This window comes from Anas acuta, chromosome 19 (genome assembly GCF_963932015.1).
Source record: "Anas acuta chromosome 19, bAnaAcu1.1, whole genome shotgun sequence".
NCBI classification, from domain to species: Eukaryota; Metazoa; Chordata; class Aves; order Anseriformes; family Anatidae; genus Anas; species Anas acuta.
The window spans coordinates 161,071-188,123 of record NC_088997.1 but is presented as its reverse complement, the minus strand read 5'-3'; the positions used below and the strand labels follow the sequence as shown (position 1 = coordinate 188,123).

The 27,053-nt window shown below is 40.3% G+C and overlaps 1 protein-coding gene across 2 annotated transcripts; it reads right to left on the bottom strand.

Annotated features, from left to right (window-relative positions):
* Positions 1–5: 5 nt before the first annotated feature.
* Positions 6–23,613, bottom strand: SMTNL2 (smoothelin like 2). 2 transcript variants are annotated; one of them, XM_068656135.1, is made up of 9 exons: positions 22,826–23,604; positions 14,307–14,394; positions 13,572–13,799; positions 12,847–12,900; positions 11,229–11,304; positions 9,658–9,828; positions 8,970–9,087; positions 7,468–7,619; positions 6–1,640 (listed from the first exon to the last, which is right to left on the bottom strand). In XM_068656135.1, the coding sequence occupies exons 1-9, from the start codon at positions 23,237–23,239 to the stop codon at positions 1,514–1,516; spliced, it is 1,428 nt and encodes a 475-aa protein (XP_068512236.1). In that variant the 5' UTR covers positions 23,240–23,604; the 3' UTR covers positions 6–1,513. The 2 variants fall into 2 exon arrangements, with proteins under 2 accessions (XP_068512236.1, XP_068512238.1); XM_068656137.1 differs by lacking the exon at positions 8,970–9,087 and having other exon boundaries at positions 22,826–23,613.
* Between the last annotated feature and the right edge of the window lie 3,440 nt (positions 23,614–27,053).

Sequence of the window (27,053 nt, the reverse complement as noted above, 5' to 3'; positions counted from 1 at the left end):
GGGGGCATATATTACATACTTTAATTTCAATTTAATTATACAATCCAATAGTCCAGGTTATACAGTTTAGATCAGGCATTCTTTTAATGCACACAGACAGACTTTTCTAAAATTCTGTGATAACATCATCTCTATCATCTCTTTACATACATCAGCAGTTAAAAAATCAGCCTACAGTCTTCCCCTCCCCTGCAATCATTTTGCTGGCAAGTACCAAGTAATCCTCACCATCACCTCTCTAAAGTGAGAGGAGATTTGGAAACTGCAAATGGCTTTTGGGTAGCTGTGAACAAGCTAAACTGTAGCAAGGATGTAATTTCCCCCTAGTGAATTGGCAGTACTTTTGCTGTCTAAAATTTCCTTTACATAATTATTTTCTACTAGGCCTAAATTGGCCAAGCACTTACCTGCGTTGTTAAGACTTACATCACACAGGAAAATCACCCATGACCTGGGACTGTGAACTAATTCAATGTATAAAACCAGTATTGCTCCTCATGTTGTAGCCACGCTTGAACTTGGCTCTGCTAGTCAATAAGAAGTATTCTGCTAATGAGAAGTATTCTGCTGTGTGAATGGAACTATGCATTTCACATACCAATTGTAGACAGATTTCTCATTGTGCCTAATTTGATCACTTCTGCAAAACACAAGTATGGTGTGTTCATCCTTATAGTGCATATGTTGGAGTGTGCAACAGGTGCACACATTCCTCAGAACTATGGTCATTCTAAACAAAGTAAAAACTGAAAACAATGGCAGACATTACAAATGTGTAACAGGCCTGCCTGACCCCTGCTCACTTGCATTAAAGTTATATTAGCAGTACCTGGGATCCTGTTATTTTAACCAAGTATCTTTCAGATATGTATTAAGATACGTATTTAAAACATGCTTTCAAAGTTGTTTCCACAGTGTCAAAGGCTAGGCACACTTCAAACAGAACTTGGTGATCCAAGTCTTTAGCAGTTAGTTTAGACTTTACCTTTGCATGCTCCCCCCCCCCCTCCAAACAGCTAATAAAGTAGTTCATGGTAGAAAAGCTGTGGATGCCCCATCCCTGGAAGTATTCAGGGCCAGGTTGGATGGGGCTTTGGGCAATCTGGTCTAGCGAAAAGTGCCTCGGCCCATGGCAGGGGCATTGGAACCAGATGATCTTTAAGGTTGCTTCCAACCCAAACCATTCTGTGAGTCTAACAGAGACAGGAGCAAAAATTTAGCTTCCTGTAATCTTTACAAGAATATTACAAATCCAACCTACTATTAGCACCAAAATCACAGCATTTATCTTTTCCCACATTCTTTGTCATTTTCAAACACACTTCTTGTGTTACTGACTTGCTGATATGATCAACACTTTGAGGCGCTGCTCAGCAACACTTCATTCAGCAACACACGTGAATGCAAGCAGAGGGACAGTAAAAAGCAAGAAATAGTGTTCTATTTGCAAAATATCAGTCTTTCCATTAGCATACTGTACTTGACCCTTCTGGCTGGAGAGGTGGTGATGCTTTTATTCAAAGCGTCGTAGATGATTGTATAGAGATTGGACATAGGTGAAGACACACATGGGATCTGGCTTGTGGCCCATCACCATCATGTCATCCACTTCTATCAGACGATCGCAGTGAGCCATTTTCCTGTAGTAATAATAAAAGAGATCCAGCAAATCAAGAGTTAAAGCTTAAGCCTGTAGCTACTTACAATATTCCTTTGCTGCTTGAACTTGAGCATCAATGTGGTATATATGAAATCCTGAGATTTATCAGCAACAGTGAAATGGTCAGGCTCAGGAACTGTTGACAACTGTTATTTTTGTTAACATGGAACATACTTACTCTTTCCCTCTTTTTCCCTATACTGGAATCTGATCCCATCTCTGTGGCATATAGTGAAATCTCTCATTCCTCTGCTTGAGTCTCAGTAAATAGTGTGATATGAGTTTGTAAGTCATGGGGTTTTCTGCTTATTACACTGGAAACTCCAAAAGAATGGGGGAACACGAGAAGAGATGAAATCTACTAATTAAAGGCCAAAGTGGCTTTGGGTTCTTTTTGTTTGCTTTCCCCCACCTCCACTTTTCTCAAGGTGTGAGTGACTTGGACAACAGTCTCAAGGGATCATCATGTTGGAGAGCAGAAGCCTAACCGAGACTGGAACGATGGAAAGGAAAAGATCTGCTGAGGTCTAGGATGAAAAAAATCATGAAAGCAGTAAATATTTGATCTGCCAAGCTCATAAAGGTTAACAGCAATAATTGTGAGACGAACCCTTCTGGCAACAGAAGAGAACAGTTCAAAGGCCATCACAGCTATGGAGAAGTAATTTCTTAACCAATGTTTCTTATTGTATGTATGCTTGAGTTCTCCCATATACTTATTACTGTTACACAGAAACTGAGATAGAAAAACACATCAACTTTCCTTTGGGAGTTGTAGATAGTTTTACTGTAGAGATTGACCGCCTGAAAGGGTTGTGAAAGTGCTGTAGAATCATTTTCAGTTCACTGACATTTAAGGAAATTTATGTGTGCATATGAACTGCAATTCTCAAATTGATTCATTTGCCAGGGACTTGAATAGGGAAAGCTGACATTTTTTTCCTGTGATGGTAAATGGCAAATGTAGTTCTGTAAGTTTTTGCTTTACTAAATAAATAAATAAAACTCTGAAAGAAACCCACAGCTTCAGTGTGGTGGTACCAGTGTTTGAAGTTGTATCAGCCACTGTAGGAAGCCACTGTATCCCCCCCATCCAATCAGTATTTGGCAATTTGAACCCAGCAGCACACCACATGAAATATTCTTACTACAAGTCAAACAAAACAGCAAATAATAATTATGTTGATACTGGGTCAAAAAGCTAGTATTTCTTTTTACTATTAAATGAAATGACAGAATAGCTGAGAAGTTCCCACTCATGATGACTAACAACCATCATCTTTGATTGCCTGGCATATGGCATCAAAAAGGACAGTGTGATGGAGAGTATTAGCTCTGTCCATTTTACAGAAATGCATACAGATACAGGTGAACCAAGACGAACAGCCTCACCAAGGGCAAATCATGCCTCACCAAACTGGTGGTCTTCTATGATGCAGTGGCTACATCAGTTGACAAGGGAAGACCAACCGATATCACATACCTGGACTTCTGTAAGGCCTTTGACAGCCCCACAAGATTAAATTAGCTAAACTGGAAAGAGACTTATTTGAAGGGTGAACTACTTAGTGGATTGGGAATTGGCTGGATGGCCACAGCCAGAGTTGTGGTCAACTGCTCTGTGTCCAGGTTGAGGCTAGTGATGAGTGTGTCCCTCAGAGGTCCATCTTGGGATCAGTGATGTTTAGCTTCTTTATCAGTGACAGTGGGATTGAGAGCACCCTCAGCACCCACATGCACCTAAGGTGTGCCATGAAGATGATCAGAGGGTTGGAGCACCTCTCCTATGAAGACTGAGAGACCCAGGGTTGTTCAGCCTAAAGAAGAGAAGGCTCTGGGATGACCTTATTGTGGCTTTTCAGTATTTAAAGGAGGCTTATAAAAAAGACAGAGAGCGGCTTTTTACATGGGCAGATAGTAATAGAACAAGGGGAATAGTTTTTATAATAAAAGAGGGGAGACTTAGATTAGATATTAGGAAGAAATTCTTTACTGTGAGAGTGGTAAGACACTGGAACAGGTTGCCCACAGTTGTGGATGCCCCATCCCTGGAAGTGCTCAAGGCCAGGTTGGACGGAGCTGTGGGCAACCTGATTTAGTTGGTGGCATCCCTGCCTGGGGCGGGGGGGGGGGGTTGGAACCAGATGATCTTTAAGGTCCCTTCCAACCCAAGCCATTTTATGATTCTCTGAATCCTCCCACAAAATTAAATTCCATAAATTAATCTACTTGCTCGCCCCTCCTTCAAGAGCCACGGTTTTGTCTAGAGAGTTTGGATATATTAACATGCCTCAAATTCAAATCAGGTATCAGGCATATGGGATTGGCCAAGCAGCTACAAGTAGACCATCCAGTTCCTACAGACTGTTCATAGAAGTTGGATTCCTTGTGCCCTATGAACTAAATTTTTTTTTTGGATTGATAAAGACAAATCTATTAAGATTCCTTCATTACTTGAAGAAAAAAAAATGATTAAAACCAAAAAGCAATAACCACCAGACACTGAGAGTAATAGTAGCAGAGTAGTAGTTTTTTTCCCTCTTCTGTCCAAGCATAAATTATGAGACTGATTTCTCAAGCTTAGTTTATGTCAATGCTAAGGCTGGTTTACAGTAGCTGCTACTAAACTCTTACAATTTAAACACCATATTTATGCTGCTGCTATTAAGAGCATTAAACTGCATAATTACACTGAAATGCTTAAGATCACCAAACATTTGCCTTCACACAATAAGATGTTAAAAAAATAAATTTAAAAAGTTTAAAATTAAAGTTTAAAGTGATGTTTAAAATTAAAAATGTGAAGCTTACACTTCTAGAATGATAGGCTTTATAAAGCTTAAGTTCAAGCTTTTTTTTTTTTTTTAAAAAAAAAAAAAAAAAGAGAGTATAGTACTTGACTGCCTCTCCCTGATTCTTTATAAATTGGCTTCTCATACTTGAAAGTAATCTTTTATAAACACTGGAAAGGAGACACTTTATAATTCGTCTCAGACCTTTCGGCACTGAATATATTATGGAACAATAAAGAGACAGGGCATAGGGATTTCACTAGTACTGCAGTCCCTGCTCTTCTCCATTAAAACATCTACTTTTTCTTGTTACTTACTTTAAGGTAGGGGGTGAGGAAATACTACCTTAATTTCACATCGGTCTGCAGCAGAAGAAACATCTGTGGGAAGTTGAGTGACTAATCTACCCCTCCTTGCAGCTACAGAACACAGTCAAATCAATGCTGCCTTTAACAGAAAGTCTCCATTTCATGTGGCCAGGAGAGTGTTCCTTAGTGTCCAATCAATAGTCCATCAAATACCATTTTGATACTACTTATGAAAAGTAATATAAAAATAATTCACCAAGTGCTATATAAAAGAGATGCAGAACCTCTACTGCAGGCTGAGGAGTAATTTGCATGAGTTTGTACTATGAGTATACACTATTCAAATACATTCACTGAGCTGACCTGAGTCTGAGCACCACCTACCACAGATGCAAACCTCTAACTCTGCACCCGTAGAATTTATTAATGCCAGTCCGTGCATAAGTTTAGCTGTTGTGATATTAAAACCCTCAACACAGACAATAATAAGCATATATGGTAACTCTGCAGTCAAAGGTTGATATTTGAACACATTTCCTCCCTGTTAGTAACATTTTGCAGACCTAAATAAATATCACTGTAAAGAAACCAAAGCACAGCTGCTGTTCAGCATCTCATTATGCATTTCTTGGCCACAGAAAAGCTAATAGAAAAATCAGTTTGAGAAAACTGCTCAATTAGATGCAAGGACACAGAAATCATACAAAGTACTCACTGGCAACATAAATCACAGAATCAATCATAGAATGGCCTGGGTTGAAAAGGACTCACAGATCATCTAGTTTCAACCCCCTTGCTCTGGGCAGGGTTGCCAACCACTAGAGCAGGCTGCCCAGAGCCATATCCAGCCTGTTATCCAACATAAAACCACTATAGTGACAGTAAACACCGTTAGTGGACCCAGTAGAAAAGCTGCAATATTCACTTCCACTTTGCTTATTACCAAGTATATAAACATCATGAGTAAGTATAAACTGAAAGGCTGTTCAAGTCCAGCCTCTTGACTGATGCTTCCTTCAGGTTTTTGTTTCTTGACTTCATTCTGTGTTTACCCTGCTGAAGAAAAAAAAATCAATTTGCAAAAAAGTTGGAGAATATGCCTGATGCCTTGTTTGCTGTAACAAAGATTCCTGTGTGGTAATGGAATAAATGATATTGTTGAACAAATCTTTAAAATACCAGCTGTCACTCTGAGAAATGCTGAACTCACTAAGATCTACCAAGGATCAAAGAATTAAGACTGGAATGGACCTCAGGAGGTCATCTAGTCCATTTTCTGCTTAGTGCAGGGTCAGCTAAAGGAACGTGGACACACAAGTTATTTTTCATTGACTAGTAACCATGATATGGCTTGATGGCTACTTCAGTTCAACATCCTACACGTTGCAATCCAAGTATAAACATTCATTGGCTATCAAATATGAAGACAAAGCAGATCTGAACTGTCAAACAGTATTTCAGCATAAATTCAATGGAATCAGTGAAATAGTGACAATCTAATGACAGAATCCATCCCAGTTTTGTTGGTTTTGTTTTTTAAACTACATACTTTCCCAATATAAAACCAACAGGGTTCATCTAAATGCATTCTTGCCTGCAGGTTGCAACTTCCTTTTTCTGGAAGCCATTCAGATACCTAAACATGGATTGTTCAAGGTAAAAGCATGCAAGTCCTGCTTGCCACCATGCTGTCACACAGTACATTGTTAACAATTACTTTTGTCATGTAATCTGTTCTGTTTATTTTGTTAGTATTTCTAATGGGTTTTGCTAAATGCACTCTGGGTTATGTTTTGCTTAAGTTCTAGTAAATGCAAATTTGTAAGGCTTATGAACTTTCCAGATATTATTCCTCAGGTCATGTAAATGCCCAATCTGTCAGTAAAATTTAGTAAAAACAACCTCTGTAAAATACACTTGCCAAGGCTATTTTGCTTTAAATGCAGCATCCTATTGGAATGTGGTTCTCACCAATGCACACTATCAAATGGAATCTTGGAAGGCAAGCATGTGCAGCAGGCAGTAAATGAGGAACCTTGAAGTGTGACAGGTGGAAGTTGTGAATTTCTACATCTACATCAAGCACAACTGAAATCTACTGACTGCACATACACTTCTGTGACCTACTAAAAAAGACAGTACTGTGTCCTGCTGATCTAAGGACAAAACTGCAGTACGGTCTTAAAACATCAGGAAACAATGAAATCCAACAACAACAAAAAAAACACTCCATAGATCATATAAAACTAATGACTTTGTGGTGGATGTTCTCAAAGTACTTTTGAAATTTTCCTGTAGCAATCTTGTTAGCAATATCATCTCGTGTACACAGATGTGGTTCTGTGGTAAAATACCATGGGTGAAACCTGCAGCTAATAGTGGCTGCTTCTAGTAGCAGTCCCATATTCTAGCAGTTGCTGCTAGGATCTCAGAGGTGAGAAAGCAGAATTCAAGTACTACCCGAAGACTGTGAAAGACCTGAATGTGAGACTCCAGTGAATTATTCTGTGCCTGGTAAAACCACATCTGATTTTAGACTGCTGTGTCTCCTGTTCTATGCATTCTCTGTGCAGAGCTTTATCATCTTTTCTGGCATGACACATGTAAGGTATAGGATCTACAAGAAGAACGATGAAACTCTTCACTGCTGCCTAATTGATAAGATTTGAACTGGAAGCACTTAACAGAGATCTAATGTGATACTCACTCAGCCATGGTGAAAGCCAGCTCAAAGTTCTGCTTGCGATTAGCTGGGTCAAGCTTATTATAATCAAAAGCTTCAGGGAAGAAAGAATGCACAAGCGCACAGAATGCCATCCCATCATTCCAGCTTGAGGAGAAGTTCTGGAGATCAATATGCTGTCATGATGAAAAAATGCACGTGTTAATGCAGCACCAGGAAACTTGGAAGAACAGCTGCTTTTGCTCACTGCAGTTTTCTGTCCAGATCTCCCATTAATCAAAGTAACATAGCACAGGCTTTATGTTTTTTCTTCCCCTCTTTGTATTTCCATAATATTATTTGTTTTCTGAGAATAAGTGGCATGATCAGCAATAAAGCCTCTTGCCTGAAATGTCCAGACACAAAGCAAACACACCCAATAGGTCCCTGATCCAAAGCCCACTGAAAATACTGTGAAGAATCTTGTAAGCCTCAGTGAACTCTGGAGCAGGTCTAATGTACCACCTCACTATCTGTGGAAACTGAAGACACTGCTCGTTTCTATGAGGAATTTATAACTGCAGAATGGTTCATTTTGTGGCTGTGAGCAATACTGGATAAAGACTTCCTTGCTTTGCTACTCAATAAGGCCTAATTCAATGCTTATTACACAGATGAATAGAAATACAGAAAGAATTAGGCCTACCACAAAACCTGATTCTTAGAACTAACGCTTATTGTCACTTTCAACTGCCAGAGTAAAATGAAACATACTGGTCTCTTGCCTTATGCTGCTTTCCCATTGTACAAAATTCAAGCCCCAACTTTTCTGTTAAGCAACTAACAGTCATGTTTAGTAGCTCTGCTTAGGTGTACTGTAATTAAGAGTTCAGCAATAATAATGTACATTTTACAAAACAGATGAAAAACATATATTATAAACAAACAAAATACAACCCAGAACACTAGAAAATTTTCTCCTTGAAATTACTTGGGAATTGTGTCTTACGGCCAGGTAAAAATTACTAAAATCTCAACAAATTAATTTTCTTAGCTACACTGATGTTACCTCACAGAAACTAGCTCACTAACATTCTGTGATTCAACCTCAACTATTTAATACAAATGTGCTTCTCTAAAAAACTAGGAAATAATATTTTGGTCTTCTGTGTAGCAAAAGGGAGATGGTCTCCATGTACTGGTAAAAGGCTATTTAGAACTTATTCTGTGTAATGAGGATGAGATATCAAAGTCTGCTACTATGAAAATAAAATGTGTTGAATGTACCCTGAAGTCCATATCCATAAGCACAAAAATGTAGGCTTTCAGACAAACACTAATGTATTGTTTCGATAGACATACAGAACCTCATTCATGCAATAGATTTCCTGCAGCTTTGCCCATGCAACATGTTACCCATACAGAACATCATGACCTTGGACAGGACAAAGTTATCTCATTGTATAGCATGTTTTACGTTTACTTTCTGAGTGCTTTTTTAGCAAGTTCTCCAGAAAAAGAGAGCTGAAGTGCTAACATATCTTCACCTTGTATCCTATGGTTTTTGAGCGACACCAGTCTAACAAAATTTGTTTAATGCTGCTAGCGCTGGCAACCCCAAAACTCTGCGATCTCTTCAGTTTAGCTCTGGATTCTCCTTTTCCCCTGGAAAATTAACAGAAACTAGATTAAATTACACCCTAGAAAAACTTAAACCTACTTGTCATCAACATCTATGCAACCTTGCCCACATCAGTCCCTGTCCAGGTGATATTTGAGAAATACATGGCTAAAACTTCAACTTGCTGGTCCTGCAAGAAAAACTCATTTTCATTTCACTAAAGCTAGGATTCCATGCTCTCTTCTATCTAAATCATGACCTTACCATGATGCATAAAGAACAGTCCATGTTTTTGGCCCTTAATGAATGACAAGAGAAAGTCACTATTTTCCCGGTCTCTTATAATAATGGAGGAGGCAGCTTTCACAACACTTTCTCCTGATAAAAGTTATCTGCTACTTCAGCTGAATAACTCCAAAGACATAGGAATCTATAGCTGTGAATTTCCATAGCTCACCCTGTGATGGCAGCAAATCTGTACATGACCTTACAGTCCTCAAGCTCAAAAATCTTACACTGAGGGTTCTCCCACCCAGCTGTCCTTTGCTGGCAGTAATTAACAAATTAGGTTCCCATACACAAACCCCTTCTGGTGACACAAGGGGGTGACATACTTTGCACTGTCTTGTTCAAATTTCTCAAAAAGCGCTTTCCGGGACTGTGTTCCCATAGTCCGTGGGAGCGTTTGAGATCGCACCAGTTCTCGCCTCCTTTGAACTTGGTGATGTGTAGTAGAAGACGAGGAGTTAGGCTTGGATGTCACATCACAGTAACTGTCAGCTGCCCTGCAGAAAAATTACATGAAAAGTATGTGGTTAAAGAAATAAAGTTTATCTCTGCAGTGATAGGAGTCAGCATAGAGGCCCAGCTTTTGCCTACTCTAAACCTTCCAGAACAGCAATTTCAAGGGGACATGAATGAGTCAAAAACTATTTAAGTAAAGGTTATAGCTTTATTAATAGACAATAGCACTTGAGTACAGAAGTTTCTAAGGAAACACTTATGAGACATAGCTGGCCAAGTCGCAAAGGCTTTATAGCACTAAATAGAACAACAATTAAACACTTTTAAGGAAACCACCTAGGAGCACTAAATCCCTTTAACTTCAGCTCCTGGGTTCCTGGAGGATTCAATTCACGTTTCAAAAATAGAACTTGAATAGTAATTCAGGAAGTACTTTTGAAATTTTTAATTATAGTACACAGAATCCTTAGCTCATGTCACTGTTGCTTTACTGATTGCAAGCTGCTAATTTGATCAAGACACAGGATTATACTCTACTTTGTCTTTGAGCTGTAAATCATTTCATCAACATTAAGGAAGTAAACCACACATGGCATTTGAAAGTGTTTCCCTCTACTGAGATGGAGCAATTGAGGTAAAGAGCAATAAAATCAGTGTCACACATTAATTTCTGGTACAGCTGGAGGTCAGATCTCCTGACAGCAAGTTCTGCAGGGTGCTCAGTATATCACAACTCAAATACTGAAGTGATAACATTGGAACCAACTCAGAAGAAATATAATGCCAAATTTGAGATGATTTTCAAGGCAGTTGCAAGCCTAACTTAAGAGACTTAAACTGGCAGCCCTCCCACTTTTCTTGAATGGATATTTTGCATGCTGAGGATGCCTGGATTTGCCAGTACTAAGTGTGATACCATGTAATACTACGCTAAGCAACTGTGACTCTGACTTGATCAAAAATGCGTAGTAGCCAGTTTTTTGAAGGACAAATGAAAGTCTTCATTATCCTGCAAGGCATTTATCTTCAAACCAAACTCTAGCCTAGAAAAACTATGGTTGTATGATGGCACTCACATGTTGGTTTCCAAAAATAAGCCCAAGGCACAAATTCCTGATAATTTTTAGAAGTGCTTCCAAAAGGCCTGACAACTTGCTCCCCATAAAAAAAAATCTACCACTGGCACTAAGAGTTTCACTGACAGCATAAAAATGCAAAATCCACAATTAAGTCTGCTTTAAACTCCTCTAGAAAGCTTGTTTGTTTTTTACCCCTTTCCATCTGTGTTCCATGTAGCCCCTCAGGAACACTCACAACCTTTAACAGGTTGAGATTACAGCACCTGGGACTCACCTGTTCACTAAGTCAGCAGAATACCTACCCATTAATTGAGATTATACTGAACATAACGTCCTAACAAAATATCAAGAAGAATGCCTGCCTTTCACCAGCTTTGGTTCCACTGCTCATCCCACAGCTTGCAGTTGAGACAGGCTTAGCGATAGATGTGGTATTCTCTGTATAAAAATAAGAAAAAAAAAGATGCAACAGGGTTGAAACTCTTCTCTCCTTTCCTCATATGTTTTCAAACCTTATCCTGATGGACAGCCAAGTACTACTGATTTTCACTCACCACAGTAAGAAGCTGCAGGCCTCTGCCTAGATTCCATTTTAAAGCTAGCAAGCTAGGAAAGGATTTTCCCCAGGAATTCCAACCCTCTGCAAAAACTGTTGCACCGCAGCAGAATTGTATAAACAGGTCGGGAAAGGCTGTGAGAAAATGCCTTCAAAAAAACTCTGTTGGGAAGGCTGTACTCTTCCACTCCCTTGTGCAGACCTCTGAGGACATGCTGCCAGTGATATTTCAGTGAAGGGAGGAAAGTTTGCTACAGCTCAGCTTGCAACAGTCATTCTGGCATATAAAAGGAGTCCCAAGAAGTTTACCACACACAGAACACAATTTAAATGACCTAATTTCCACCAGGAATTGTTTTAATTTATGAGGTAGAATAGACTCCAAAGATTGCAAAGGTGGCTTAAAACTAAGTTTGCATCTTCCTCTTTTCAACCTCGGTGTTGCTTCTTCTGTGCTTTCCACCCTAAATCCCAGTACTAGATTCTGGCTAGGCTCTGTAACTGTGAAATAATGGAGTGATTTGTCCAGTTTCAACACACTAAAGCCAAAACTTGTTGCACAAGGCAGGAACTCATTTGTGGAAGGCTCTTTCTATAGACAAAGAAGAACCAGCACCTTAGAAGCAATCCAACCTAAACACTGTCCAAATCACCCTCTTCAGAGTGCTGAACTCTCCCCACTGCCTATAGAAGGGACCCAGATCAACTAGATTTTTTATTTAAAACATGCCCTGGTAAATGCCAGCATACAGATGTGAATCTAGAACTACAAAAAAACTGCTAGATACCTGTACAAATCCCACAGATGTTAAGCTAAGGAGGAATATCATCACTATTGTGGACAAGCTACATCTCTGCTCAGCTGATACTTGAGATAACTGAAATGCCAGTACATTGTATAGACAGTAACAGCTTGGCATTATTGTCAGAAGTAATTTCAGAGAAAGCTCAAGTCTTCTATTGCCATTTGAATCAAAAACCCTTAAGGGACCCATATGTCTCCTCTGAGACATTTATATGTGAAAGTGACTACTTACTGTTCTGCTCAGATTAATTTGCTTCAACACCTGTAAGGTGCGCCCACCACTTTCCAGCTGCAATTAAGCTTGCATTCAGTCACAGCTGCAGTTCATTCACTTGGTCAGCTGAAATGTTCACCACTCAAGCTATTTGTTCTGACTCACTGTTTTTGGTACCAACTGTTTCCACTTCATAGGTTGCCTAACAGCACACATGCACACCGCTGTGCAAATATGGATATGTACCCCCTGCTTTGAACCTGGGAAATTAAATCTGCATGGAGTTTTGTTAGCAACTTTTAGCATTACTATGTACCTACTAAATGGAGCTAGATGCTTAGATCTGAATTCCCCATGGAATCTCTCTCAATATGCATTGCATGACACACTGGTAGGAACGCTCACCTCCAGTGGCAGATGAAGCCAATGTTCTCAATGTACTTGAATTCCATGCCTTCACTGAAACAGGAAAAAAAAAATACAAAGGAAGGCTATGTTACATTCTTAGCTTGAATAAGACAAAATTTGAAAGACGAACCTGCAAATAATCCCTATCTCTTACTGGCAATTCCATCTGATCTCTCTCTAATCTCTCTCTGTAATTTTTGACCAATATAAATAGTCTGATCAATAAGCATCACTGTGACTAAACACACCTGAAATACAGCTCAAAGACAAATGACTTGAATATGAATCAAATAATACAGGATTTCTTTTCTTTATTTTTTTTAATTTAATTTAGATATAAGAATAAGATTCTGCAATCTCTCTGACTTTCTTATGTGTTTCAGTTTGCTGTTGGTCATTCCTCCCTCTACATGACTTCTGAGCCTGTTAGCCAATATCTGCCTAACTTCTCAAGATACTTCTTCAGTAACTGTGCTAGAATATAGGCTGCATTGTGAACCCAATTATATTAGGCTTCAAAAATTCTCTGAAGATGTGAAATTGTAACCTAAACCTCCAACTAGGACCCACAGTATTTCAAATCGGAGTGTCTCACCATGGAACAAGAAGCCATAGTAGTGAGGTTTGATAACTACCTGTAGGTCACAAGACAACCATTTTGTTCCCTGAAGTAATAAAATGAGTCACATTTTCAGAAAACAAACTTTTTTTTCCTCTCTTACCTGACTGGCTGGAAGTTTTCAATACCGTCTCATTTTTGCTCTTGCTCTGTCCAAGAATGCCAGTAGATGCATTAGCTGCTCCTGTTGAACATATGGTTTCTCCTGATATTCTGGTTACTGCAGTAACAGGAAGGTGAGGCATCTGTAATGTGACTGCAGGGGCGTGGGCCTCAGGGGAAGAATCTGACATGCGAAAAGCGGTCAGTTCACGGGAGACGTTTGGCTGACCTGGTGAATAAAAGAAAAGCAGAGAGGAAGTCAATTTATTTACAGATCTGTAACAAAGTTACAAACCCATTTCTATGCAACAACTTAATTTTACAAGTCATTGGTATTATTCTACCCCGTTCTCCCTCTGAGACATTATACCATTTACAGCACTACATGACACTCAGCAAGAACAGCTTCTTCAAATCATTAATTCACTAGCACCTACGTTTAGTAACCTCCTCTTGCTCTGTGCAACTCCTGCACTGTCTTTTGCTGTGGATTAGGAGTCAGCATTCTTGTTCTTTTCTTGGTTTTATGAAGTGCCAGTTAATTACTTCCTAATATTTTATTCCTAATAATTATTTCCTAATTTTCCTAAGTAGGAAATAAACAGTGCCACAGGACAAAAATCCATGCTGAAACCATAACAGATTCTAATTGTTCCAAAAACCAAAAGCTGCTCCATGACTGCCATGATGAGGTATTTTACAAGTAGTGCTATTTAATTTCTTGCTCTTTTCCTACCTGATGAAGACTGGTGTCCATTTTCAATGATAGAAGAACTAAAAACTCTTCTAAACTCAGGTTTGTGGTGGTCATCCAGGTCCACACTCTGTCAGAGGAAACAGACAACTAAATTTCAAACAGTATCAAAAGTCAGAGGAAAACCCAGAAACCCCAGCCAAAAACAGGTCTTTCCCATACTACTGACCAAAATACAGGATGGGAGAAATTCCTTAGCTCTGAAGGCCAGAAGTTGAAAACTGACCACCGGCAATGCAGGTCATGCATCAATACTCACATACTTGTCCCAACAGGCTCCATGCACCTAGGAGGGCACTTTATCCACTTTTCTTAGATAAAGCTACGTAAGCTATTCACCTACCATCACTGTAATGGTGATAAACAGAAGACCCTGTCCAATTGTGGAAAAACAAGGGGAATGCAGAATTTGTAAGTCCAGGTCAAACCTTCCTGTTCTCTCCCTTTCATTGTATCAGAAAGTCTGAGATGCTGATGTTAAAAGCAAGGCCATCCACCCTATTAAGAGGGCATGGAAATAATGCTTTAGTGGACAAAAATTTCCATCTATGTGTGATAAAAGATAGGTAGATGTAGCTGGTATTCATTTAATCATATAATCAGAAACAAAGCCTTGATTGCATTTAGCAGGACTTCCACTAAATTCACAAGGACATGCATTAAGTCCAAAATAATCATAAATTACATTTGTCTAGGGCTAATAATCTCAACTTCATTGAATGGCAAAAGACTTCAAAAAGATGAGGATTTTGCAGGACAACAAGAGGACATATAAAAGACTTACTGGGTAATTCCTTCCAAATTGGTTGCAGTCTTTTTAACAGCAAAACCAGCCCTACATGGCAGCTAAAGCATTTTTTATACTGCCAATACCACTGCTTGTGTTGAGATATTTCTATCGTATTTTTCATAGAACTACCCTACATCATGCATTACCTGAACTGCATGAATATGCAGATTCAGCTAACAGAACTACCTACACGTGTGAAGTAATACATGTTTAATCTGTATAGGTACATACATATACATAAATTTAGCCTGGTTGTATTGGAGGTACCATTTGCTGAGGGTGTTCAGGATATCTGTAAGAAAGGCTCACGGTATGCATGGGTGTGTGAAAATAGATGCAAGAGTAGTGTACACCTAGTCCTGGAAAGACAAGTGAACCTTGCACAACTTTACCAGATGAAGAGTCCATTTCTCTCTAATTGGACTTCATTGAGAAACTATTTAGCTATAGAGCTCACATTGTTTCAGACTACTAAAGAAAATAAGAGTAGTCATCCTTCTGTACAACTCATAGTACAAGGTTAGGCTTCATATTTCTAACTTTATTTTACTCAATTGTACTATGTCCAGTTCTAGTATTTTTACCTGTGTAATGTTTTATGCTCTTTTAAGCAAGTTACTGAGATAATTCATGAGATAATCAGTGTTTCACTACTGAAATACACTGTGGATTCAAGTTCATAACTTCTCTCAATGTCAGGTTAAAAAGACCTTTATGTATTTCAGACTACATCAAATGATTTAACATTTAATATTCTGTTTCCTGCAATAAAATAGACAGTTGACATATTCTGAAAACATATGTGAAAAGCATTACAGAAAGTATTATCCCAGACATTTATATCTGACTTATAATTTGCAACTTCTGTTAATGATACTTTCTTCAGGAAAAAGCAAAACTTTTTCCACCTAATGTCCAGGGAAATCAGCCAAATTCTTTATGGTTTTGTGCATCCGTGTTTGTTCTTGTTGTTGTGTTTGTTTTAAAATAATCAATAAGAAGGTATATGATTTCAGAGTTCAGGAACTAAATAAAGAAGAAATCACCTTGCAGACATCTAATAACCTCAACTAAAAAAAATGTAGCTGCCCAGAATCAGTGTATACATGCAGCAGAGTCAAATTCCCCCTCCCCCCAAATTTTTTTCCTACAAAATTGGTGAAAAAGTTAGAATGTTAGGCTTGCTCTTAGAACTAATCTCTTTGTAGCTCAGTAGCCTCTGTATTATGTAGGATGATAATACTTTCTCTAGTTTTAGGGCTGTGGAAATTCCTCCTTCACTGCAATGCTGTTAAGACCTTGGAGATCCATAGCTGGAAGTCACTGTAAAATGGGAAAACACAGTAATCCACTAAAGAACACCCTGCACATTCAGAAAAAGTAGGCATCAGATCCTGAGATTAGAAAAAAAATACATATATTATCTCCTCTCTGAGCCACTGAGGTACACACCTGTCACATCTTCAAGCCTTTGCCTGAAACAAGGTCAAATCATAGAAGAATGACAGACAAATGAGATTCATCTCTCTCAAACAAGATTTCTCAGTCTTCCAGAATTTTTCACAAATGCACCAATTATCAGGAGTCATGATAAAAATCATTGGATCTAAAAGTGCTCTTTATCTAATTGTGTGAGAGATACCTCCCTCTTGTTACACATCAGTATGAATTGAGATGGCTTCATGGTATGTAATGTCAGGTGATTTCTGGACCACTTAATCTGCTTGTTTGTATCGCCCGTGTCATGTTTCATGGAGTAACTCCTGTGCTGACTAACTGTTGAGTACCATCAGGTCACTAGAGAGATACACCTATAGGTAATACTTGTTTAGATCTTCCCAAGTGTTCCTAATCCAGCTATGCATTTCTCTGTTGCTTTCTCCATAGCTGGCCAGTTCTCTACAGATGTCCCTCCAACAGTCTGTCAACACTAAATAGAAACTCTTCTAACAGCATCAAAACAGACCACCCTTGTAATATTTTTAGTCCTGCTTGTTCACAAAGGAAATCATGTTCAATCACAATCACTGTGGAAGTGATAATGCTCCTGCCACTATGTGAGATTCACTCAGCAAAAAATGTGAGAATTCTTCCTTTCTAATAATCACCGGCAGGTAGGATAGGGACCCTAGCGTTTGCAAAGGACAACAAACAGCAACAAATTCCTCAACAAGGGATAAATCCTCCATAGTGAAGCTATGGCTCCAGAATCTCAGTTTAAAATTCATTTTCCAAACATATTCTATGTGATACCTTTGCAAAAACAGCTATCAGAGTCTAGCCCGGTTAGAGAGACAAATTAAAGTATAGCATCAAAATACCAGAAAGACTGGCTGTGGTTAACCACAGTGGCTAACAGCTGACACACACATGCACGCTTGTTTTTCCCAGGCAGGACTTGGGAATCCAGATCACAAGAAAGAAGGTCTACACTGTAGGCTAGCTATGGAAGCTGAGGGCACCTCTGCACAAACTTGACCAGCTGTATGTTGGCTTCAGCACAGGTAAACTGTATAATCACAGTCATGCAATGCCAAGCCTGTGTTTCATTTCCTGAGCGCTACTGCTAAAATGTGGAGACCTTTTCTTTCTCCTATTCCTGGCCTCCATTTTCCATTACCTTCCTTGTATCAGATCTTATAAACCACAGAGCAACTCATGTCAGTTCAGGAATCACATGAAAAAATAACCCTCTTTGTTATCAAAACCCACTCGTTGTCTATCAGATCCTGTTTCCACTCAGCTATGTTATTAGATTGTGGTGGAAAACAAGCAGTCATACGTAGGATGACGTGAATGTCCTAACATTGCAGCACACTGCAGTTACTGCATTAAACAAAACATAAATCTGAATCCTAAGCGCTGATACCTGCCTCTCACCAAGGCGTATTCACTAGCTCAGAGCCACACAAAGGCATCTACAAGGCTCCTGACAGACCTCAACTGCCTCCATCTGGAACAAAGCACAAGACATTTGACCCTGTAGACACATCAGAGAAGCTAGGTCCCTTACCCTGTGCTACCACCTCCTCAGTTTTGTTAATTAATTCCTCTGGGGTTGATCTTATGTCAGTGGAAGAAGAATCTTCTTGTAGAAAATAATGTGCTTGTATCAATTTAAAGCCAGCTTGCCTCAATCTCAGATCTTTGACTATCTGGGACACTCTCCTGCGTAACTTTTCTTCTGCTGTATTACTAGCCTCAGGCACAGCCATCGGAACAGCATCATATAATGATCATTTTTTGAAAAGCATTTCATTGCAGCTCTGACTCAGCTTTGTTTATAGGTGAAATACAATCCAGTGGCACCTAGGTTACAGAGCACCTAGAAGCTCACCCCAATCAGTGTATCTTTGCATGAGACAATGCACATATTGACAGCAGGCAGACAGTGATGAGCTTCTGCCCAAGAGAGGCTGCAGCATGAAAATAAAGGGGGACAGAGGAACAGGAAGGTGTTGTGGTGTACCCTTATTACACAGAATACCACCAAAAGGCACTGTGATTGGTCATAAAAACCACAAATCCTTACCACAGTGATGTGTTAATCTGCTTCCCACATTGATTAAAAGACAAAGGCAGACAACACCTAAGCTTGTCTTTCTCCTTTCTGTAACTTTTAAAAACTACCCCTACCTTTGGCATAACACAGAGCTGCATTTTTATTTTTAATTTAATTTATTTACTCTGCAGCTTATTCAGCACCTTGCATTCTGTGGAAGAAAAAGGAGAAGAAAAAAGGTGACAAATTAAGTCAAGGACAATCTAGACACAATGTATTTTTGAGGAGAAAACATCCAGATTTCCCAGTTTCGACTCTCAACAACTTTTTGAATTAAATGATACCTTCCTCGGCTATGAGGAAAGTTGCCAAAAATGTGTCCTGTCAGGCACTTGAATCCCTGAACCTCAGCAGAAGGAACCGATGAAAACTGTTTATGTGACAGACATGATCATAATTAAAGGATGAGTCCAAGATAACTGCTTTAACCCAAACTTCCCCAGACTTTAGAGCTGACAAAAATGAACCCCATGCTGCCTGTTTATGGCTTCTTCAGAGGTCACACCAAGAAAAAAGACATAAGGCTAAGGGAGGAGACTCTTGTGTCACAGATAACTGTGCAGCTAGAACAGAGCTCATATATACTATAAGTATACATATCTACTCATAATACTATACCTACACAAATCATGGAAACTAAGACTTTGCAATCAAGGTTCCTTGAAGATTGAAAAAAAAAGGATCAAAATAGCATAGTTCAATTGGATGTGACCTACAAAGACCATTGAGTTCAAACACAGGTCTTGCATTGAATAGCCAAAATGCTATTCTCAAATCTTTCGTCCAAAGAAAACAACATAAAAAACATGGAATTATATGATTCTTTTAGAAGAAGTGACCACAAATAGAAAAAAAGCAGGGCCCTCTCCCCAGCCCCCATCTTCTGCCTGGACAGCATCACTTGAAGCTTTTTTTTTTTTTTTTTTTTTAACATATCATAATTTTAAACCAGTCCCAGGGATTCTGGCATGTAAGTTCCATATACTGGCTGCTGTAAGTGCTGGATTTGGACACTCCCTTTCCATTTGGCAGCCATAATCTAAAGATCTTGGAACATTCCACAGAGCTTATTTCCAAACAGACCCTGTCTTTTTGTTTTACAGAGATAAAAGGTATCGCCTTTATTCAGTTTATAAAATTCAGAGTTTTCAAAAAGATTTACCTAGTTGAAGGGTAAATCAAGAAATAATTAGACACTTCAGGATCCAGCTGTAGCAACTCAACAAGCAGATTTACTACAGTCTTAAAAATAGAAAAAGTTATTCTTCTTTCATTATTAAAACTTCAAATTCACCACTATCCCAAGATAGAAAAAGAAAAGTGAGCAATTTTTCGTGTGAAATATTTTGAAAGAATGCAGCAAATAAGGCTGTGAATGTGACAACCTTTGATCCAAATTACCACCTGATACCAAAACTAATGAATTCCAATTACTTTCCAAATCATCCTGCTCTGCAGAAGTCAGTGATACAGAAACTACCCCAGAGAGAAAAAACAGAAAGGAAAAAAAAATGAAACAAAGGAAGAAAAAAAAAAGGAAAAAAAAGACAAAGAAAAAAAGACAAAAAAGAAAGAGAAAATCTCCAAAGCAGTCCTTTTTGCTGTTCATATGAAAAACAAATGTGCAAACAACAAAGAACAACAACCACCCCCCTCCTCAAAGCTGCCTTTCCCAATAGCTGGAGAGTTCTGGGTTTAACAGACAACAAATCCTTTGCAACATTAACAGCATTGTGTCTTATGCAGGAAATAGGGTAAACAAAAAGTCATCCTGAAAGAACAGGTCACTTGCTATACTGAAATACTCTGAACCAAAGGCAGCTGGCTCCATCTAAGTGAGCACTTGCACTAGTGTATACCAGATTTCAAGGACAGCATAGCCGAGGCGGCCCAAAAATTATACTTAAAAGGAGATTTGTGTCTTTACTTTTGTCTGAACTATGCTTGGAACTCCTTAGCCTCACTATTTTATTTTTTTTTCCTCAATGAAATTACCTTGAAAAGTAATCTGGCAACATTAGAAAACAATAGTTCGGACACTAAAGATGCTCAGAACCTGCAGTATTCAATCTGCAATCTGAGAAAGAAACTCCTAATTCTTGTCCAGAGTATTTTGCCAGAAACATTGAAGGAAACACAACCCAGCCCTTTACTGGGATAAATGCTGTGTCAACCACACAGTGAAAAGAAATGTAACCAATAAATCTTTTAAGGAGCAAAAGAACACATTTATTTGCTATTATTTCCAGAACTCTATTATTTGTTTCTCCTTGTAGAAGCATTTACTATGGCTAGAAGTCTTATTAATTTTTATCACAGCCACTCGTTTACCTGAAAACATACACAGTGTCGTGTATGGTACTCTGCTTCTAGTGCTTCGGTTGCATAAGCAGAAATTGCAAGCAACTGAGAGAACATTTTCTTCATGACAAATAACCTAGGTGACCTGCACAGTGACTAAGGCTTGTGCTTTATCCATTTGAGCACAGCTACGTCACAACCTTAACAACAAAAAATTTGCTTTCACTGCATACATTTGGTGTGTGTGGCTCCAGCTGCATCTCCCGTGGTTCTCAGTCCTGAGATTTCTTCTCGATCAGTTGTGCTAACTCTGGAAGTTGCCCAGTGGGGAAAATTGCTGGGAAGATACTGGAGAACTACCAGTACTAAAGTGATCTTCCCTGAACCCTCAAAGCTAAGTGGGAAAATTTCAACCAGAACAAAAGTACATTCTGTGCTTTAACCCAGACTTATACCTACAGCTGGATATTGCCATAACCTTGACACAAGGCTTACCACAGAGTGTGGAGTATACGCTACAAATAGAGTGGTGATGAAGCAAGTGAGATGCGTGAGGGACCACATCTTCTTGTCCCTTCCCTGGTACTGAGCTTACTTCTGCTCTTTGCAATACAAATAAGTGTGGATGGCTCCACGGAGCAAAAAGGAATGGATCTGAAAGATGTGCATGCTGTTAATCTTTGTCATTTTCAGGAAAATGCAGCAGCTGCTACAATGGCATTGGAACAGCGCATCATGCAGCAGCTTTGTCTTCTCATTTGGCCAGCTGTGGGAAGCCCTGTGCCCTCAGCCTTGAGACAGTGAGGAGGAAAAGTTCTGGAATGTTATAGAGAATCTTTTTCTAGTCCCATCAAATTAACTTTGAATGAAGTTTATTTCCAAGCTTTTATTTTCCATCCCCAAAGCTTGGATAACCCATGTATCATCTTTTCATAATACAAATCTCAAAGACCTCAGACAAGACATGGCTTAATCAACATCATACAAAATAGGCTGTCAGCTCTAAAAGCCAACTCTAATACCACATAGTTTTATGTGACATTCCCCACGTACTGTCTGGAAGTAACCTCCTGGTGTCCAGAATTGTACAGGAACTCTCACAGCTCCTTCCACAGAACCAGGCATATATGAAAAGTACTACAGAAAACTCACTGTCAGATGAGCTTCCTACTAACTAGGATTTTCATGCACCAAGTTATAATGCTCCACCATGGCACAGAAACAGTTTTACCAGTGGGGAGAATGTTTGTGCTTGTTTAGGTCATGGATACCATGACAGCTTGCATGGGGCCTAGCTCACTGGAATGAGCCAAAGCAATGCTCATTGCACTTGCACAGAAAAATTGTCACACCTCAGGATGTAAAGTCACTATCTTAGGGAAGCGTGTTACTGCCTGCTATAGGCTGCTGAGCTGTTCTCCTTTAAGTGCTTGCCAATTGGCAAACAGTATTGCTGGCACACTGACCCCCCTGCATCTACTCCAGAAAGCACACACAGATATTTCCATGTATCTGTATATATTGATAGCTGAGACCGCCTCCAACTTCTCTTTTTACATCTAACTGTAGTGAACCAAGAGGCTGCTGCCACCCTAACCAAGATCTCTGGACTTGAAGTGCCATAATCAGAAACATCTCCAGATGGAGTCACAGAAAAGGCCATTCCTCAGAGTCCCTCCCAAAAACTCATCTACGCTACACTGCACAAGAAGCGCCCCATGTCACTAAACACTCCCCCATGCCAGTGCAGAGCTCAATGACACCCGTGAAGCATCCACTCGTGCCCAAGTGCTCATGCACCCTCTTGGCACTCCCTCCACCGCCTCCCCAGCCACGGTAAGCACTTACTTGGCTCCGGCCAGCCACCGCTAGCTTCGCATGGCTGGAGAACCTGCCACTGGCCAAAGGCGGCCCCGGAGAGCCAGGTCCCGCAGGCGGGGGGCTCTCCTCTGCCCCGTCTGGCCAGTCCTGCAGCAGTCCCGCCGACTGGCCGAGGGCCTCCACCTGTCGAGCCAGGCGCTCCAGCTGCACCCGCAGGCGCCGGTTCTCCTGCTGCAGCTCTGAGACAGTGTGTGCCAGGGGGCTAGCAAGGCGCAGCACCTCCTCCACCTGCCGTCCCACCCCTTGCTTGAACACCTGGATGTCCGCATGGATCTCCCGAACAGCGCCCCGCAGCGTGTCCTCGTAGCGCCCCAGGGCCTCAAACACCGTCTGCGCTTCGCGGCTGGTCGGATCCTCGGTCTCGCCCGGCATCGCGTTCATGGCCCGCAGGCTCCGTGGAGCGGCCAGAAAGGCCTGGGTGGTGGTGGTGGTGATGGTGGTGGCGGCTCCGGATCCGCTAGTCGCGGACACCCGGCCAACACCTCTCCCGCCGCCGCCCGTTCCTCCCCTCGGGGAGCGCGCAGGAGCTTCCCGATGCCTTAAGCCCGACCCCCGCTCCGGCCGGCCCCTGTGCCCATGCTGCGGAGGCGAAGCCGCACGGAGCCCGCGCCGCGCCCGACGGGGGGCGCCTCGGAAGCGCCACGCAGCAGCAGGGCACGGAGACAGCGAGACCGGGAGCGGAGACGCTGCCCGGGACCGCACCGCTCCGCGATTGCACTGTGGGAGGACGGCATGCAACTTCAGCAGGGAACAGCGAAACTGGGCGGGAGAACGGGCGGGGCAATGCCGGGGTCGGTTTCATCTTTCCCCAGTTGCCTGGGTGCTGATGCCGAAGTAAACAGACCTGATTGTTTCCTGCGGGAGCACGAAGGCAAAGGCAGCGAATTGTCTCTGGAAGAATAAAGCAACGGTAGAATTATCACAAAAGCGTAGGTGTTTCTTTTTTTTTTTTTTTTTTTTTTTAAACTGCCTCTCGTTTGTGTGTTTATAACAGTTTACAATACAAGTGAGGAAGCCAACAACTCAGACACTTCCTAATCTCACAGCAAATTTAAAGGCAACTTTCACCCTGTCTCCCTGCCTCCCACAAATGAGGAAGTTGGCTTCATAATTCAGAAGCCTAAAATCATGCCCACCTTTCTGCTCGTGTTTGAAATCTCTTCCTTATGAGCTCTTGCAGCTGGCCACAACATGAGAATACTTTAGTCTCCAAAAGCCTCTCAAAACAGACATTATAAACACCACAAGTGAAGCCCAAATCAAATATGACTGCAAGAGCAAAAGATGTCATCCTAAAAGCTTAGGATTTACCTAAGAGATTTTGATGCCCAAATCATACTAGGAATTTGATGTTCAGCTCTCCTTCAATCTCTCTAACTCAGTGTTGTGGTATATTTCGTCAATAAATTCCTATCAGGAAATAAGATTACTTATTTTTGAAGTACAATTAACTAAGGACCTCTTTTAAGGTCTGAACCATAGCCCAAAGACCAAGCTCAACAGGAGTTTATTTGCTTATGGGATCTCGATAATTCCCTAAATGCTTTTGTCTAATACTTTTTAGAATCAATATAGAATCTTAGAAAGAACAAACTGTCCTAGGACAGCAGCAACATGCCACATTGTTAAAGAAAACTCCATTTGCGTTCAAATGGAGGTTGCTCAAAGCCCCATCCAACCTGGCCTTGAACACTTTGAGGAATGGGGCAACCACAACTTCTTTGGGCAGACTGTTGCAGTGCCTCACCGCCTTCAGACTAAATAATTTCTTCCTTATATCTAAATTATAGTTTAAAGCTGTTACCCCTTGTCCTATCAACTATACTCCCTGATAAAGAGTCCCTCTTTATCTCGCTTGTAGGCCCGCTTCTGGCTCCCGGAGCCTTCTCTTCTCCAGGCTGAACAACCCCAACTTTCTCAGCCTCCCTTCAGAGGAGATGTGCTCCACTCTCTTCCTCCCCTCACCCCCCCCCCCCCCCCCCTTTTTTTACAGTAGTTCAAATCTCTGATATCAACTTAGTGCTGTAGTACAACAATACTACACTAAAATAGTCAAACTTGCAGTTTTTAAGTCTAAACTGTTCTCCTGTGGTTTGAGAATGAAAATGTGGCACGTCAAACAGGACATGAGGTCATCCAAATTAAACTTCATCCAAACAATTGATCCCATCCCTGTAAACACAATAGACACGGTAAATCCAAATGGATTTACCTCATCTTGGATTATATGTTAGCACAATACAGAATATATGTGATTACTCAATGACTGGCATAAAATGGAGCTAAAACCAATGCAAATCAATATTGGTAGGCAAACGGAAATTCTGCATGATTCAGAGGTTCCCTTTAATGTGCACATTTGAACTTTTTGATTTTTGAAGGAAAGATTTCTTCTAGTCTTGAATATTTACAGAGTACTTCCACTGCATAGTAAACTGCCTTTCATGGTATTTGTATAGCAGTGTGGTGTTACGTATACTTGCATAACTACAGTATCACTTTGCCAGAATGCATTCGAGGCGTAATGCTGAAATACCACTTTCAATGGCAAATGGAGACAAGAATATAAAGCCTACACACACTGAGTGGGCTTTCTTTAAAGATTTAATGGAACACTTTTTCAAAATGCATGAAGTGATAAAGCTCCATTGAATTCAGTGGATGGAGGATCTCACTACATCTCTGTGAAACACTGATGGAATTTATGAACACTTTGGATCTAATCTAGACATTAATTTTGTGTAAATAACTGGAAGACACTTCTACTTTTTGCTGGTGTGAGAGGAGAATCAAGCTAACTCTTTCAAGATTTTTAAAGTTTTAAGACCTTTAAAATTTGACGTTCTTCCTGTCTTGTCAATCTCTGCCTCTTACCTATTTCCCTATGAATGTTTTTCAGGCACTGGAAAGCTCAATGTGGTGGGTTGGAATTTCTTTTCTGTTCTGCCCTGTGAGGCACAGGGCGAGAAATAGAACAAAAGCTCAGACTCATCAACTGACATCTTTGTTTTAATTGTGAGCTGTGCAGGATGATGAAGAGCTCAAAATGAGGCTTCCAGCTTTTGTCATGAATCTGCTGAGACTGCAGATCTGCCGGGACACATTTGATAGCATCGTCTTGCAAACCCTGACATGATAAAATGCATTGCAAGACAGCTAATCACTAAAATTTAAGACAAATATGGGGTTTCTGAAATAGTTTGAGGGTAAAGAAAGAAGTGGAGGGCTGTCATATCAAGGTCCTCTATGCCCCTACATTTATATAAAACCTATCGTTGCTGCAATTGTTTTTTTACCTGGACAGTAGTATCTGAAAGCCTTTCAGGCTTGAAAGGTTAAGTATATTAACCTTGTTAGTGAGACACCTGAAGACATAGTAACCTGGATTCTATCTTTCACTTCTTAGCAAGTCTCTGATCTTGGCAGTGACATTATGCAACATAAGTTAGAGCTTATTCCTTTTACCAAATAGGATTCAGCTCCTTCAACAGAAGCACCATTTGGAGGGCCCTTCTGTTTTGCACTAAAACCCAACTACGCGCACAACTCTAACAGAAGCCACACCTGGCTTTATTTCTGCCATGACCAGCATGCCCACACAACACCCTAATTACATCAGGTTGGCCCATACATAAAAAGTTTAGAGTTAGTCTGCCATGCACCCAGGGTTCCACAACATCCCTACAGCAAACTGCTCTCCGCATGGAATACTTACAAAAATCCCTACTGTATTTCCCTTAGTTGGAAAACATTTGACATCCTCCTGAAATTTCTACCCTTGTAGAATACATAAATACATTATTTAGATACTTTGGCCCAACAGCAGCAGCTTATTTCTGTTTCCAAAGGCAATAAAAAATAATCAGCCACCAAAATATTCAAGTCCCACAAGGTGCTGAGCACAGCCTAAGACATGTTGCATGACTATAGGTCACAATGTATTCAAGAACATTCATCCTGCTGTACTCCAAACACTGATCCCCCCCCTTCACTGTTAACATTTGTATTAATTGCTAAACAAACAGCAAACAATAGGCAAGCCTGCATGATAAAATGGTTATGCAGACATGAACACTGCAAGATTGTCTTAAAAATGCTATCATACACAATGTGAAGAGCAGAATTATTCATTCAGATGCTAAGCATGGTCTGCATAGGCCAGTAAATGTATCCACCATTGTCATAAATATGCAAG